We start from the raw sequence: 17,660 nt of genomic DNA, 5'->3' as shown, positions 1-17,660 counted from the left end.
GTAACTGAGAAATTAGGAGTTCACCAATGACTGTGATCACTGACTCACTATATATATATACTTCTTTTTAGTGTCTATTGTTTTAGAAGGAAATACCTGAAGTTTTGAACTGTAATCCAGTAGCCCTGATCTTTGATAATGATGGCATAAGTATATAGCAAAAAAAAAAAAAAAAAGCCAGTTACCTGTGTTTGTATAGATCTACTTCTGGATGTTTTGCTCTGTTCCACTGATATATATACATATATATGTATATGTGTATATATACACACACACACACACGTATATGTAGTATATGTATACATATGTGTATATGTATATATACACATGTATATGTGTGTGTATATATATATATACCTGAACATACTACACTGTCTTAGTCTTACCTCTGTTGCCAGTCTGAAAATTGAGTAGAGTGCAATACTAGCGGTCAATGGGCAGGGTGAAGTGGAGTGGCTAAGGGGTACGGGTGGTTTGGGGTTTTTCTTTTTATTCTTTTTCTGGAATAATGCAAATGTTCTAAAAATGATCATGGTGATGAATGCACAATTATGTGATTATAATGTGAACCAAGGATTGTATATTTTGGATGGATTGTATTAAAAAAAAATCTATTAGACGTCAAAAAATTAAAAAATGAAAACAGTTCTGAGAAATGAATGTGAGTGTAATAAATTGGTACAATCTTTCTGAAAGGCAATTTAAGAATACATATAAAAAGCCTAGCAACTACACAAATATCTATTTTCTATTCTATTTCTGTGGACACTTCCTAATGAAGCTATATGAGATATGGAGAAAAATTTATGGACTGCATGTTAATTACAATATTATTTCAGCAGCAAAATTTGGAAACAACCTTGATGCTCAATAAAAGGTAAAGGGATATCCTTATGTGTCTTGCTTATTTCACGGAGCATAATGTTTTCAGAGTTATTCCATGATGCAGCATGTCTCACTACTTCAGTTTTTCTTATGGCCAAATAATATTCTACTGTGTGTAGGTAGTACATTTTGTTAATCCATTCATTTATTGATAGATGCTTGGGGTCTTTCCAGCTTTTGGCTATCATGAATATTGGTGCTATAAACACTGGCATACAAGTATCTGTAACCATGTTTTCACTCTCTTTGGGCCTCGAAGTGAGGTTGGTAGGTCAAATGTTAATTGTATATTTACCTTCTTGAGGAATTGCCATTTCACTTTCCATAGTGGCTACACCATTTCGCATTCACACCAACAATGCACTAGGGTGCCCCATCCTCACCAACACTTATTTTCCATTTAAAAAATAGTAGCCATCCTTGTGCGTGTGAAGTAGTATATCACTGTGATTTTAATTAGCATTTCCCTATTGGCTAATGATGTTGAGCATCCTTTCATGTGTTTGTTGGCCATTTGTATGTCTTTTCTGGAAAAATATCTATTAAAGTCCTTTGCCCATTAAAAAAAAATAAGGAAAAGGGATGAGCAAATTATGGTATGATGGGTAGTCATAGAATGAAATACGTAGGAGATGCAGATGTTGCAAAATTTTTTTATTCAAATAACATGGCTAAATATAGATGATATAATGTTACATGAAAAACTACAAGAACATAAAACTAAACCGAACTGTTTATGTAGCATGGTTCCCTCTCAGAGAGATGGATATATATATATACATACATATATATATATACACATACACACAAGGACAAATAAAACCTAGGAATAAGATACCAAAATACACCAAAATGTTAAGTGGCTATTTAAGAACAGAAGGATTATGAACGACTTTTATCTTCTTCATTATATTTTTTTATAGTTTCCAAATTTTCAAAAATAAACATATATAACTTAGTGAATAAGAATCAAAATTAAAAAAATAAATATACCATATATAGTGGGTTTACTAAAAGCCCTGAAAAGAAATATCCAAGTCCCAATACTCCAGAACCTGTGAATGTGACCTTATTTGGAAAAAGAGTCTTGCATGCATAATTAAGGATCTTGAGATGGGATCCTCCTTGCATTTAGGGTAGGTCACATGCAGTGTGTTGAATTATGTACCCCAGAAAAAAAACACGTTCTTAATCTTAATCCATTCCTTTGAGTGTGAACACATTGTAAATAGGATAGTTTAAAGATGTTAGTTTTAGTTAAGGTGTGGCCCAACTGAATGAGGTTGGGCCTTAAGCCTATTAATGGAGGCTTTAGGAAGAAAAAACCACAGGGACCAGTCAGAGAAAGCCATGAGGAAGAGTCAGAAGCTGAAAGTCAACAGAAAACCCAGAAGAGAAAGAAGAGGACACTGCCACATGACAGGAAGACCAAGGAACCCAAGGATTGCTGGCCAGCCAGAATTAAGGCTAAAAACTATGGGAGGAAGCCAGCCTTCTAGTCTCTGAAACTATGAGCCAATAAATTCCTGTTTTTAAGCCAACCCATTTTGTGGTACTTATCATAGCAGTTGGGAAACTAAGACACATATCCCTATCAGAGACAGAAGGGGAGAAGACACACAGACCTGGAGGGGAAGGTCAAGTGTAGAGGAGGCAGAGATTGTAATAATGCAGCTACAAGCGAAGGAACCTCCAGCTACTGCTGGCACCCACCAGCAGTAGAGGCATGAAATGGATTCCCCCTACGAGCCTCCAGAAGGAACCAACCCTGTCAATATCTTGATTTCAGACTTCTGGCTTCCAGAAATGAGAGAATAAATTTCTGTTGCTTTAAGCCACCAAGTTTGAGGTAATTTGTCACTGCAGTCCTAAGAAACTAACATACCACATAAATTCAACACCTTATTTAACAAATACTAGAACAATTCAGCATTAGTTTTTACTTCTTTTGAAGTAAACTATACCCACAAATAAATTAATGTGTTTATTGTATATGTATGTATATGTACGTGTATGTGTGTATATTCCATTTTAACATTCCTAGAGCAGATATTCCAAACACAAGAATTATGGTCGTGGCTTATAGACATCATGTAGGGACTTTTACAAACATTATCCATCTCTAGAAATTTGTTTCCCATAAAGTAAAAGATTGTCGCAGAAGACATGATTGATATTTCCCCAAATATTTCAGCACATCTTCCATACTTACTAATGCCTTTCTCTTTGGGAGCAATCTTCTCCATATCTTTCAATTGAAATACATCTTTCTGTTTAAAAGGTTAAAAAAAAGAGATCAAAACGACGTATTTATTCTCTACTGTATACTTATATGTACCATGTTCATAAAACAATTAAAAATACATTCATTATATTAAAACATTATATTAAATATAAAACACCATATAACATTAAACATAATATTTTGAAAACTATCCTGGAAATTAACAAAGCAATCTAAGCATTTTAGAGTGAGAAGAAACTTTGCAGTTGTCTAATTCAATATCTTCAATAGAACTTAAAATGGATAGACTTTTGCCTGAACCTACAATGCTTTAAAGTACTTGAAAATAGAGCATAAAGAACATCTTCCTACTGAAGTATAAAACTAGTGATGGTGCATCATTTTTTAACATGAAATAATCAGCTTTTCTGACAGTTTGGTTTAAAGAAAACACAAAAAATACTTCGCTTATCCTATATCATACTTAACAGATTTATTATTTCTAACTGAAGGCAATTACTTAGCCCAAACTCTTATTTTTTAGTCAAAGGGAGTGAAGCCTGGTGAAATAAAATGAACTGACCAAGGGAACTGAACTTCCAGGAGCAGCACAGAGTTCAGATTTATTTAACCCTTATTCTTTCCTCTCTAAACCACACTGTTGATGTACTTTTAATTGTTGAAGGACTTATATTTAATGTTTGTCATCTTATAACATCAGTTTGGATTACTGATACACCATATCCCATTCATGAAAGAAGAAAGTAATTATTTACTAATAAATAAGAAATCTCCATTATTTTCCCAAATCTGTTGTGCTTTTCAACTCCATTAAAAAACTGGCAGGCTAAATAAATAAATGTCAACTGATTAGGCTATAATATAGTAAAGGAAGCATACGAATTGACTTAAATTAATTAATTAATTAATACAATTAACCCCTAGCTTTACAAAAAAACTCACTGACTACTGAACTTCTTTAAGCTGTGGATACTCACTAGTGTCATAGTCATTACTGTTATAATGTTATTAATTGAAGGAAATCAGAAATAGTAAATTTTAATCTTTAAGAAAATGAACAATATTGTAAAAAATTAAAAAAAAAACAACCCACCACTATCCTTATCTTTCCTTTCTGTGGTAGAAATTCATTCTACTTTTCTTGCTCTGAAGCCATAAGAAAAATAATTCAGCTCAGCAGAACAATAAATTGTCATAATCCTCACATACAAACTTTATCAATTTATTTTCCTAATCATATCCTCACTATTAATATGATACCTCTGTTCTGAATTGCAATGACTTTTAAATATAGTAAGATTACTCCTAGAGGACAAATAGTTTAAAAGTTCCCAAGAATATTTTGCTATCTTTACTGAGAATCTACACTATTAAAATGAAAAGGGATTTTATTTATTTCATGTTCTATTTTACCAGTTTTCCCCATCTTCTTCACATTTATATATAACTAAAATAGCCAGTGTGTTGGGGCCAGACTGGGCTTGCAAGATCCTGTCAAGTATCAGGCTAAGTCATATGAAGTTAATCTTTTCTGTAGGTCAAAGATTTGTTTGGACTTTAACCTGGAGGCAAAGAAAAGCCACTATACAGCCACTAGATGAAGAGAATAGGCTCTAGAGCCAGGTGACTGGGTCTAAATCCTGGCTCTGCAATGAGAAGCTAAAACTTCAAACATATTTCCTGTTAACGGCAGGCACAATACCTGGACTTAATTAAAGGGAACTGTGTACCATCATATGTGTGTTACACAATAGAAAAATCTATAAATGCAAACAGGCACTATTTAGCACTGCCTCTAAAATCAGGTAATTCTCCCTAAGCTTCTATTTTTTGAGATCCAGGACAAGTTTTCTTTGGTCATCTGTGACTCAGGTGTCCTCACCTGTAAAATGGAGATAACAACAATAGTACCTACTTCACAGGGTTGATAAAAGAATGAAATGAGATAGTCTATGACAAGTGCTTAGAACAGTGCTTGGCACCTGGTAAGCACTCGGTAAATGTGACCTATTTTGATTATTATTATCAATATTTTAAGGTAGAGAGGGGATATAATCAAATATATGGTTCAGAAAGATAATTCTGAATCCAGAGTGTAGACAGCCTGGATAGAAGAGATTCTACATCAACCTATAGTGAGATATAATTCTTTATACTCGGTAGCTCACAAGAGCCACAAATGTTTGTGGAATTTTATCTGTTCTTGAGGAAATTGGTCAGTATTGATCTCTAATGAAGAAGGAAGGTGCGGTTAACAATGGAAGACATAACTAAACATGAAAATTGTGAAAAATATTAAAAATCTTAAGGAAAATGACCTACCGTCTCAAAAAATATTTCCATCATGCGGGCTCTCTTTTCCTCAGCACTCAGCCCTTTTTTCTTCGACTAAAGCACAAAAGTAAAAAAGTAAGCACTGAATTTTAAAACAACTTGGTCTGAAACATTATTCAAATTTTATGCATGGTCTTGACTCATCTCAGCAGAGGTTTGATACTATTAGAGCCAGGCCTGAAGACTCATTTAACTACTATACATCTACAAGCCAACCCTTGTGGTAGGTGTTGCCAATAGAAGAAGAATAGTGATTGAGATACAGTCTGGCATTTTGTAGAAATTCAATTATTTATCAAATGAACCAATGATAAGCCATTGCATTTACCTTCAAAAGGCTTACAACTTTTCAAAAAATATATATAGATATAACTACTTATAACTGATGAAGTGCTACATGCACAAATTGCTATAAAAATACCCAGGATAGTATGAACTGTTTTTACTCTGGGGAGGGAGAAGTATCACCTAGAAGTGCTTGAGATGAAGAGGATTTTAGCAAGTTGAGAGGTGGGGAGAACTGTGTCCTAGGCAGATCGCACAAAGCCAGAGTATTGTGGAAGAACATGGAATGCTCCAGAGTGACAAGCACTCTGGGATGGTTACTGTATAGGAAACATAGGAGGAGTGGCAGATGAGATGAGAAAAGTTGTCTGGGGTCAGATTATGGGAGGGTGACTGTCCCTGCAAGGAGAATGGACTTTATTCTAGACCAAGAGGAGTTAGATTCCTAAAGCAGGGGAGTGTCAAGATTAGAATTACATTTTGTAAGATAATTGTAGTAGCAATGTGGAGGGTAAACTGGAGGGAGGAAAAATCTATCCAAGTGGACAATGGAAGTCTATTTCAGATTACTACTATTCTACAACTACCCTTTAACCAATTTGAAATTAAGATAATTAATATGTAACTGAAATGTATGTTAATAAATTTGACTATATATTCCATATGGAATGTGTGTGTGTGTGTGTGTGTGTGTGTGTACACACACATAAATCTCAAGTCTAAATTAAAAAAACAAAAAAGACCCAAATATTCTCAATACAAAGATAGGCAGGAAAAGAAAGAGAGAAAGAGCAAAAACAATCATCTCTAGAACTCTAATAAAGGATTCTACACTAAAGTGTTTTAAGTGGTCTGTATCCTTCTCAAAAATTGCACAGAATTATAGGGAAACAAAAATTGTTTAGTAAGAACTTCGAAACACTTTATACCACTTAAAAACCAGATTTAGGGGTGGGATGGGGAGGATGATTTGGGTGTTCTTTTTTCACTTTTATTTTTTATTTTTGTTCTGGTTCTTTCTGATGTAAGGAAAATGTTCAGAGATAGATTGTGATGATGAACACATAACTATGTTATCATACTGTGGACAGTTGATTGTATACCATGGATGATTGTATGGTGTGTGAATGTATTTCAATAAAACTGAATTTAATAAAAAAAAACAAAAAAAAAACAGATTTAAGTAAAACAACAATTAAAGACTGATCCTATCTGATCAGAATATGTGAACTTACAAAAATGGGGAAAGGGATTTGAAATTGCCATTCTTAATACATACCAGAGTACCTGCAAATAGTCTTCATTCTACATGCAGAACACAAAAAAACTACTAAATCTTATTTCTATGGCAATAAAAATTATTAGGCATTTTTTTATGAGTTGTATGAGTAAAGAGCTTCTATGTTTATATTTTTCCTGCTGTTCCCCAGGCTTGATCCCCTTATTTCTTCACATCGTTTCTTTGATCTCATCTGCTTTCATGGTTTTAACTACACTTATACTCATACCTCCTATCTTTACATCCCTCCCTGAGTATGCTCCTCAACATCAAACTCATGTGTCTACCTGCCTGCTGGACAGGCTTCAAACTCAGTAGGACTGAAACTGAACTCTTCCACACCTACTCCCCAAAACTCTTGTACAATCTCAGTTAGATACCACCTGATTACCCAAGCCAGCGGTCCTGGCAGTCATCCTAAATTCCTTCATCTCTGATTCCACATTAAACCTATCACCAAGTCTTGCCAATTCTAGTGCATAACTATTTCTCGAATCTATCCTCTCTGCTCTAGCCTTACTAACACTACCTCATTTCAAGTCCTCGTTATCTCCTCTAACAAACTTCTAGTCCCCTAGCCCCATTTTCTGTCTCACCCTCTTAAATCCACATTCCACTCTGCCAAAGGGCAAATCTGATCATGTCTATATCCTGCTTAAAACCTTCTAGTAGCTCCCAATCACCCAAAAGTATCCAAGTACCCCTAGAAAGGTATATTAGGGCCCTTCACCTGACTTTCAACCTAACTCTCACAGCCTCTTCTACCACTCCCCACCTCACTTTACCACAGCAATATCAAAAACCAAGCAACTTGAGCTGTAATACAAAAACTGCTTATAATTTTCCATTCACAGCATACTCCTTCCTGTTTTGGTACCTTCTTTTTTTTTTTTTTAAATGAAAACATCACTTTTATTGACAGTGTAAAACCACAATAGACAGTTTCATAGAATGGAAATAAGACAGCCCCAAGACAATGGAGTGTGTAAAACTGCAGCACGTAGTTAATACTCTTCACCCTCATCCTGTCCCTCACAACTATCGGCTCCAACCTCCTCATAATCCTTCTCAAGGGCAGCCAAGTCCTCACGGGCCTCAGAGAACTCTCCTTCCTCCAACCCCTCACCCACGTACCAATGAACAAAGGCACGCTTGGCATACATCAGGTCAAACTTGTGGTCCAGGCAAGCCCAGGCTTCAGCCATGGCTGTGGTGTTTGCTCAGCATGCACACAGCTCACTGGACCTTGGCCAGGTCTCCACCAGGCACCACAGTGGGAGGCTGATAATTAATGCTGACCTTGAAGCCAGTGGGGCACCAGTCCACAAACTGGATGGTGCACTTGGTCTTGATGGTGGCAATGGCAGTACTGACATCTTTGGGAACCATGTCACCACAGTACAACAGGCAGCAAGCCATGTATTTACCGTGGCGAGGGTCACATTTCACCATCTGGTTGGCTGGCTCAAAGCAAGCATTGGTGATCTCTGCTACAGTAAGTTGTTCATGGTAAGCAGAGATGACAGGGGCATATGTGGCCAGAGGAAAGTGGATGCGGGGGTAGAGCACCAGGTTTGTCTGGAATTCTGTCAGATCAACATTCAGGGCACCATCAAACCAGAGGGAAGCAGTGATGGAGGACACAATCTGGCAAATATGGCAGTTAAGGTTGGTGTAGGTTGGGCCAAGAAGACCTGAAGACCTGTGCACTGGTCAGCCAGCTTAAGAATTCTGTCCAGAACCAGGTCAATGATCTCCTTGCCAATGGTATAGTGCCCACAGGCATAGTTATTGGCAGCATCTTCCTTGCCTGTGATGAGCTGCTCATGGTGGAAGAGCTGGCAATAGGTGCCAGTGCAAACTTCTTCAATGACCGTGGTTTCTAGGTCTACAAACACTGCCCTGGGCACATGCTTGCTGACACTGGTCTCACTGAAGAAGGTGTTGAAGGAGTTATCTCCTCCCCCAATGGTCTTGTCACTTGGCATCTGGCCATCGGGCTGGATGCCGTGTTCCAGGAAGTAGAGCTCCCAGCAGGCATTGCCAATCTGGACACCAGTCTGGCCAACGTGAATGGAGATGCACTCACGCATGACAGGGTTTTGTAGGAATTTGCGAGACTGGAGGAGGCGAAGGGACAGCGACAAGAATCTCCCGCTGACAGACTACCAAGGAGTCCAGCGAAGTAGTGCTCGGTACCTTTTTAAAAAATGCTGTTCCCTCTGTCTAAAACACCTTTCTTCTCCTGCAAACACAAAACTACAAAATGTGTCCCTAGACTTGAGTTTAGGCATTCTTTCTCCAGGAAGACTTCCTTTAGGCTGTGTGCCAGTTTGAATATATTGTCTCCCCCAAACGCCATAATCTTTGATGTAATCTTGCGTGGGCAGACTATCGGTGTTGATTAGATTTCTTTGAGTGTTTCTTTGGAATGTGCCCCACCCAGCTGTGGGTGATGACTCTGATTGGATAATTTCCATGGAGGTGTTGCTCCGCTCATTCAGGGTGGGTCTGAGTCACTGGAGCCATATAAATGAGCTGACAGAGGGAACTCAGTACAGCTGTGAGTGAACATTTGAAGAGGAGACACAGCCAAGAGGGACTCTTTGAAGAATGCACAGGAACTTCAGATGAGAGACAGTTTGAGGACAGCTGTTGAAAGCAGACTTTTGCTCCAGAGAAGCTAAGAGAGAAAAAACGACCCAAGAGCAACCGAGAGTGACATTTTGGAGAGAAGCTGAAGCCTAGAGAGGAACGTCCCGGGAGAAAGCCATTTTGAAACCAGAACTCCAAAGCAGATGCCAACCATGTGCCTTCCCTGAGATACAATACCTAAATTAGGCCAATTAATAACCCTACAATGGCCTCTAAGTGTTCAAGTGAAAGGAAGAGTCCCATGACTCTTGCTTTAAATCAAAAGTTAGAAAGGATTAAGCTTAGTGAGGAAGGCATGTCAAAAGCCAAGACAGGCTGAAAGATAGGTTTCTTGTGCCAGTTAGCCAAGTTGTGAATGCAAAGGAAAAGTTCTTGAAGGAAATTAAAAGTACTACTTCAGAGAATACAAGAATGATAAGAAAGTGAAATAGACTTATTGCTGATATGAAGAAAGTTTGAATGGTCTGGATAGATCAAACAAGCAACATTTCCTTAAGCCAAAACCTGATCTAGAGTAAGGCTCTAACTCCCTTCAATTCTCTGAAGGCTGAGAGAGGTGAGGAAGCTGCAGCAGAAAAGTTTGAAGCTAGCAGAGGTTGATGCATGATGTTTAAGAAAAGAAGCGATTTCCATAACATAAAAGTGCAAGATGAGCGCAGAATTAAAGGTGTGATTGTGGCTGAAAGGCAAAATTTAGGGTCATGTTAGTCACTAGAAGGAAAGCTAAAGGATAAAACATGGGGCTGTATAACTTAGTGAACCCTGTTGTAGATGACGACTATGATTAATAGTACACACATAAGAATGTTCTTCCATGAACTAGAAGAAACATACGTCACTATTACAAGGTGTTAATAACAGGGTGGTATATGGGGAAAAAACACAACTAGTGCAAACTATGAACAATAGTTAACAGTGATATTGTAATATTCTTTCATCAACTGTTAACAAAGGCATTATACCAATGCTAAGTGTTAATATTCGGGTGGAATAAGGGGTATGGGATTTTTCTTTTTGGAGCAATGAAGAGGTTCTCAAATCAACTGCAGTGATGAATGTACAACTCTGATTATTCCAAGAGACACTGATTGTACACTTTGCATGGATTGTATGGTGTGTGAATAAAACTGTTTAAAAAAAATTAAGGGTCAAAGGATCAAAAACCCAACAGAAAAATAGTAAAAATAGATGCTAAGTATTCATAAGATACATATATACATATACATATATATGTCTAACATTTAAACATATGTAAACATGCTTAAACTAGTAATTAAAGAAATGCAAATTTTTTTTTAAAGTGCAAGGTGAAACAGCAAGTGCTAATGTAGACACTGCAACAAGGTAACCAGAAGAACTAGCTCAGATCATTGATGAAAGTGGCTACACTAAACAACAGATTTTCAGTTTAAGGCTAAACAGCTTTCTAATGGAAGAAGATGCCATCTAGGACTTTCATAGCTAGAGAGGAGAAGTCAATGCCTGACTTCAAACCTTCAAAGGACAGGCTGATTCTCTTGTGAAGGGCTAATGCAGCTGGTGATTTTAAGTTGAAGCCGATACTCATTTACCATTCTGAAAATCCTAAGGCCCTTAAGAATTATGTGAAATCTACTCTGCCTGTGTTCTATAAATGGAAAAACAAACCCTGGATGATAGCGCATCTGTTTACAACATGGTTTACTGAACATTTTAAGCCTACTCTTGAGACCTACTGAAAAAAAAAATCATTTCAAAAGGTGACTGTTAATTGACGATGTACCTGGTCACCCAAGAGCTCTGATGGAGACATAAATGAGATTAATGTTGTTTTCAGGCCTGCTAACGCAAGATCCATTTTGCAGCCAATGGATCAGGAGTCATTTCAACTTTCAACTTTTGAAAGTTGAAATGATTCAATGTATCTTATGAATAGTTAGCATCTATTTTTACTATTTTTACTATTTTTCTATTGGGTTAATGTATCTTATGAATAGTTAGCATCTATTTTTACTATTTTTACTATTTTTCTATTGGGTTAAGAAACATATTTTGTAAGGCTATAGCTACCATAAATAGCGATTGAGCTGATGGATGTGGGCAAAGTAAACCCTTTCTGTAAAGGAGTCACCATTCTAGATCCCGTTAAGAACATTCATAATTCATGGGAGATAAAAATATCAACAGGAATTTAGAAGTTGATTCCAATCCTCATAGATGACTTTGAGGGGTTCAAGACATCAGTAGAGAAAGTAATTGCAGATGTGGTAGAAATAACGAGAAAACTAGAATTAGAAGTAGAACCTGAAGATGTGACTGAATTGCTGCAATCTCGTGTAAAATCTGAAAGAATGAGGAGTTGCTTCTTATGGATGAGCAAAGAAAATAGTTTCTTGAGATGGAATCTACTCCTGGTAAAGATGCTGTGAACACTGTTGAAATGACAACAAAGGATTTAGAATATTATATAAACTTGGTCAATAAAACAGCCACAGTATTTGAGAGGACTGAATCCTGTTTTACTGTAGGCAAATGCTATCAAATAGCACTGCACGCTACAGAGAAATATTTCTTGAAGGGAAGATTCAATCAATGAACCAAACATCATTGTTTTCTTATTTTAAGTAATTGCCACAGCCACCCTTACCTTCAGCAACTTCCACCCTGATCAGCCATCAGCCTTCAACATCAAGGCAAGACCCTTCACCAACAAAAAGATTATGACTCGCTAAAGGCTCAGATGATAGCATTTTTTAGCAATAAAGTATTTTTAATTAAGGTATGTTTGTTGTTTCTTTAAGACAAGATGCTATTGCACATGGAATGGACAACTATATAATGAGTGTAAACATAACTTATACTTGCAGTGGGAAACAAATTTGTGTGACTTGCTTTATCTCCAAGGTAAATTCATATCAAAATTCTCCAACCCTAAAATCTGAGGATGCTCAAACTCTGAAGCCCAGCTGCCCCTCATAATAATAGGAATTCTATGATAACCATTGTTTCAGTTTGCAAATGCTGCCTTTTGCAAAATACCAGACATGGATTGGCTTTTATAAAGGGGGTTTATTTGATTACAGTTACAGTCTTAAGGCCATAAAGTGTCCAAGGTAAGGAATCAACAATCAATCCAATACCTTCACTGGAGGATAGCCAATGGCATCCGGAAAACCCATTAGCTGGGAAGGCACGTGGCCAGCGTCTGCTTTGGAGTTCTGGTTTCAAAATGGCTTTCTCCCACAACGTTCCTCTCTGGGTATCTGCCTCCTCCTGGGTTGTGTTCTTCAAAAGGTCAGTGTCAGCTTCCAAAGGGGGTCTTCAAAATGTGTCTCTCAGCTGCAGCTCCTCCTCTGTCTGTGAATTCCTTTATACAACTCCAGTGATCCAATTAACACCCACCCTGAATGGGTGGGGGAACACTTCCATGGAAATTATCCAATCAAACGTTTCACTCACAGTTGAATGAGTCACATCTCCATGGAAACACTCAATCAAAGGATTCCAATCTAATCAACACCAATTATATCTGCCGACACAAGATTGCATCAAAGAACATGGTGTTTTGGGGGACATAATACATCCAAACCAGCACAACAATGGATTGTCCTGCCTGGAGGGAACAATCAGGGTACTCTCAGGTAGGCAAGTTCCAGGAAACCTTACCAACCTGTTCACCAAACCCAGGGTGGAGAGCTAGAGTCCAACAATGCTTCATCATCCTCCCTTTACAGAGGACTCTGCAGTATCTGGATAAACCAAGCAAGAAATTCATACAATGATTAGAAGGCTGCTTCATCTCATTTCTCTAGTTCAGTGGTTCTCAAACCCAGCTATACAACAGAATCATCTGGGGAGTTTTGAAAAAATACCAATGCCCAGGCATATCCTGTGGAAACACAGAAGGTCCCCTGGCTCGATAGATTATACATAGGGCCCATTTCCCAAAATCTGGAAGCCTGAAGGCGGGCTCCAGAATGGGAAAAGGCCAAAGGTTTTGCATGCCTGAAAGCGGACTGCAGTTTAGATAGGGGAATAGTTTCTGAGCTCTTGCTGGGCTCCTTCTGTGCTCCAGTCTCCTGCCTCCTGCCCCCTGCCCCCTGCCCCTGCTGTTTCCTGTCTAGCCCCCAAAGAAACTGTCCTTTAAGACTAAAGATATGTAAATGCACCTCATGGCTTTAGAAAAAATGTACCCTCCCTGAAATGCCTGAGAGCAGTCACGTAGAAGACTACCTTGTATGCTATAAAAACCTGTAGAAATGAGAATAAAACTTTCTTTTGCATGGACACTGAAGACGGAGTTGTGCTCCCCTTCTTTCACAATATCCCAGAACCAAACCATTGAATCAGACTCTCTGGCATGGGGCCTGGGCATGCATATTTTACAAAACCCCTTCAGGTGCTTCAGTTGTGTCCCAGGGTTGACAACACTGCTTTTCTCAGCCTACACTCTGGAGGTCATGGCCGGGCAGCTATGAGGTATTTAGGGAATACCTAAAGTCTGTGTCTACATTAGCAGAAAATAGACCCTAAAGCTTCAAAGGCTCCTAACATCTTGGTATTATAGTCAGCTCCTTGGAGAGTCCTGCAGACTTCATAGGAATCTGAAAATCAGAGGCAGACAATGAGAATCTAGTTTCCTGGGGCACACACTTCCAGGAAAGCTCTTAACACTCAGCTCAAAACCTCTGAGTAATTAAGAAACGTGGAGGAGCTATATCATTCATTTACATTGTTTTCAGTCTAATTCATTCCTCTCCTTTATGACTAGAAATATTTATTAACCACAAGAGTATCACGGCCAGAATTAAAATAACTAATGTAAAAGGATGCCATATTAACATATTTATTTAGAAATTTCTCCAAAAAATTTAAGAGGCTCATTTAATACTTGAGACTAGGAAAAATCCCTTGGTAGTATAAGTAGAAATGCACACACAAATTAGTAAGGAGACTCAAAACTGGACCTTCAGATACATCCCAGAGTAATTTTGGCAGAGAATAAAAATATATATGCAGGGCCCCCTGAGGAGTTCGGGGGAAATGCGGAAATGTTGGACGTCTCCACCTAGGTTATTTCTAATATTCTCACAAACACTGAGGTCTGATAATCTGGTGTGCCAAGCCCTTGGTCTTGGGGTTTGCCCTTATGAAGCTTGTTGCTGCAAGGGAGAGGCTAAGCCTACTTGTGGTTGTGTCTAAGAGTCTACTCCAGAGTGCCTCTTTGTTGCTCAGATGTGGCCTTCTCTCTCTAGCTAAGCCTACTCCGCAGGTGAACCCACTGCCCTCCCCACTACGTAGAACCTGACTCCTAGGGGTGTAAATCTCCCTGGCAATGCAGGATATGACTCCCGAGGATGAGCCTGGACCTGGCACTGTGGGATTGAGAAAATTGTCTTGACCAAAAGGGAGAAGCAAAATGAAACAAAATAAAACTTTCAGTGGCCAAGAGATCTCAAATGGAGTGGAGAAGTCACTCTGGAGGGCATCCTTATGCACTATATACATATCCTTTTTAGATTTTAGCGTATTGGAATAGCTAGAAGTAAATTCCTGAAACTATCAAACTGCAACCCAGTAACCGTGATTCTTAAAGTTGACTGTATAACTATATGGCTTGCATGTGGTATGACTGTGTGACTGTGAAAACCTTGCGGCTCACACTCCCTTTATCCAGTATATGGATAGATGAGTAGAAAAATGGGGACAAAAACTAAATGAAAAATAGGGGTGATGAATGCACAACTATGTGATGGTACTGTGAACAGTTGATTGTACACCATGGATGACTGCATCCTGCATGGTATGTGAATATGTCTCAGTGAAACTGAAAAAAAAAAAAGAAAAGAAAAGAAAAAGAAAAAGAAAAAAAACTAGACCTTCAGAAAACTAAGCTTTCAGGGTCACCAAAACATTTCAAGATACTTATCATGTATCTAACGAACCTTCTCCAACAATAAGCTACAGAATTTCTAAATTCAACCCTGTTGATCAGTCACAGTAAAATTTTGAAAAATTAAAAAGTAAATGTCATCTGCTGCCCTTTAGAGTTGGCAGACTATATTGCACCTCTCCAATTCCAAAAATATGCCTGGACTTATAACTGGTTACCCAGCAAGCCCAACCAAATCAAAACAATTATTAATCCACAATCAGGAAAGAGTGAGAGAAGGAAAGTTTGATCAACATAACACTAAACTTATTTCTTGATCATACATAAAAAATATGATTTATCTTATGAAAATAATTTTATTCTAATTTATTTACATTCCTCCATTTCCAGAGGTAAGCATCCCAAAAGAGCTAATAATAGATTAAAACAGTTAGTATTAGAGGACAAATTATGTGTAAAGAGATTAGGTAAAAGGACAAAGTTAATGCCTTTGGGCTGCATAGTTCTCAGTAGTTAGCTATTTTAGGCTAAATTAAGCCAGTAACTCAATAGAGAAATATGATACCACAGAGTAACAGATTTAAATGTGGTCCTGTTTGGCCTCTTAGACCATTTTATGCCCAGGTGGTTGGGTTGTTAGTTTAACCACAAAGAGGCCGTTATGGGTTACAAATACATCTGGACAAGTATTTTCAAACAAATACTGTACAACCTAGATCTTTGTCCACGGACAGTTCAGCAAAATAACGGCCAGTTAACTAAATTAAGATGTTAAAATCATAGATTCACTTAATTAGATATTGATTTTCTGTCAACAGGAGCAGAAAAGAATAGCATGGGACTCTGAAAGTTTATTGAAACGATTTGATGAATAGAAAGACATTAAACTCGCAAACAGAAAGATGACTTGGAATCTTAGCAAACTTAACCCATCACGTCATGCAAGGAAGAGTAACTCCGTGCAGTGCAAACTCCCTATACAAACCAGCTGTTCGAAGCACAAAAGGACAGATTCCTGCCCTTCAGGAAATCAACGGATTGTCACAGAAACCAGGTAACTAGCATAATGTGAAGATCCATTCTGCTACTTCTGAAACTGTAAGTAATTCGGAAAAGTCGCACTACACATTGCAAAGTCATCAATTGTCACAAACCAAGAGCCTGCTTTTTGGGACATAGGCCGTTCCACCGCGTCCCGCAGTTCTTTTCCGCACCTGCCTGCCTTCCGGCTTGCACTTTCCGTCCCTGCTCTTTAGAAGGGGCTGCCCCTTTGGTGACAGAATCTGGAGGTTCGGACGTGATTCATGGTCTTTTTGACAAACTCTTTTAACCTGAGATACCCGAGTCGCGTTCGTGAACACTTCGGGTGTTTTAATCTAGCCCACCTCTGTGGGCTTGGGGGACAGACGTAGGATGCAGAAGAGCAGGGAGTTCCCTCCCGTGACCAACGGGAGCAGGGGCCGAGGGGCTCAGGACTCGGGCCTCCAGCGCCACGCCTCCCAAGGCCCGGGCTTCGGGGAGGTAACGCCGAGGCGGGCGGCGGAGACAGGTCTCAAGAGCGCGCTCCGGGGGCTGCCCCGCGCGTCCCGGAGGTGCCGAATGGCCGCGGCATTGCCCGGGCCGCCACCCCCCGGCAGCGCTCTGAAGGCCCGGACGCCCGTTCTCGCAGCCCAACTGGGCGGCCAACGCCAGGCGGGACCTGCACGCCGCCGAGGGGCTCTGAAATCCGCACACTGGGCAAGAAGGGACCCGGCAACGTGCCTTCTGCTCTTACCATGGCGCGCGCGGCTAGTCTTCCGGTGGCCGGGCTAGGGCTGGAGGCGAGGGCCGGGGCGGGCCAGGGCGGGTTTGATTTTGGCGCCGACAGCGCCCCAGAGGCGGAGCAGCGAAGAGTTGGAAGAGGGAGAGAAGGCTGACACTGGCCCGGACAGCGGACAGCGGCCCCTAGCGGCTCCGGCGGCCCCGCGAGCGCCCGACCGGGGCGGAGTCTCGTGCGAGGAACCCGCGCGCGGGGCGGGGCCTGCGTGGAGTGTAGGCGCCACGGCGCCCGTCTGTGTCTGCTGCGTCTCGCCTGTCTGCGTCTGGTGTCTTCGCCACGGTTCTGC

At 39.5% G+C, this 17,660-nt stretch overlaps 1 protein-coding gene and 1 pseudogene across 1 annotated transcript in view; both read right to left on the bottom strand.

The window, feature by feature from the left end:
- The window catches only part of MND1 (meiotic nuclear divisions 1), a 97,244-nt gene extending 79,830 nt beyond the window's left edge, over window positions 1–17,414 (bottom strand). Inside the window, exons 1-3 of the mRNA XM_037829088.1 lie at window positions 17,330–17,414; window positions 5,453–5,518; window positions 3,098–3,155 (exon numbers count right to left, since the gene is read on the bottom strand). Coding sequence (XP_037685016.1) covers window positions 3,098–3,155; window positions 5,453–5,518; window positions 17,330–17,332 — 127 coding nt within the window. The 5' untranslated portion in view covers window positions 17,333–17,414. The remainder of the gene's footprint in view (window positions 1–3,097; window positions 3,156–5,452; window positions 5,519–17,329) is intronic.
- Window positions 8,033–9,121, bottom strand: LOC119528873 (annotated as a pseudogene).
- Window positions 17,415–17,660: the final 246 nt, after the last annotated feature.

Source organism: Choloepus didactylus, chromosome 3, assembly GCF_015220235.1.
Source record: "Choloepus didactylus isolate mChoDid1 chromosome 3, mChoDid1.pri, whole genome shotgun sequence".
Taxonomy (NCBI): Eukaryota; Metazoa; Chordata; class Mammalia; order Pilosa; family Megalonychidae; genus Choloepus; species Choloepus didactylus.
The sequence above is the reverse complement of the archived record's forward strand: the minus strand, read 5'-3'. Positions and strand labels throughout refer to the sequence as shown.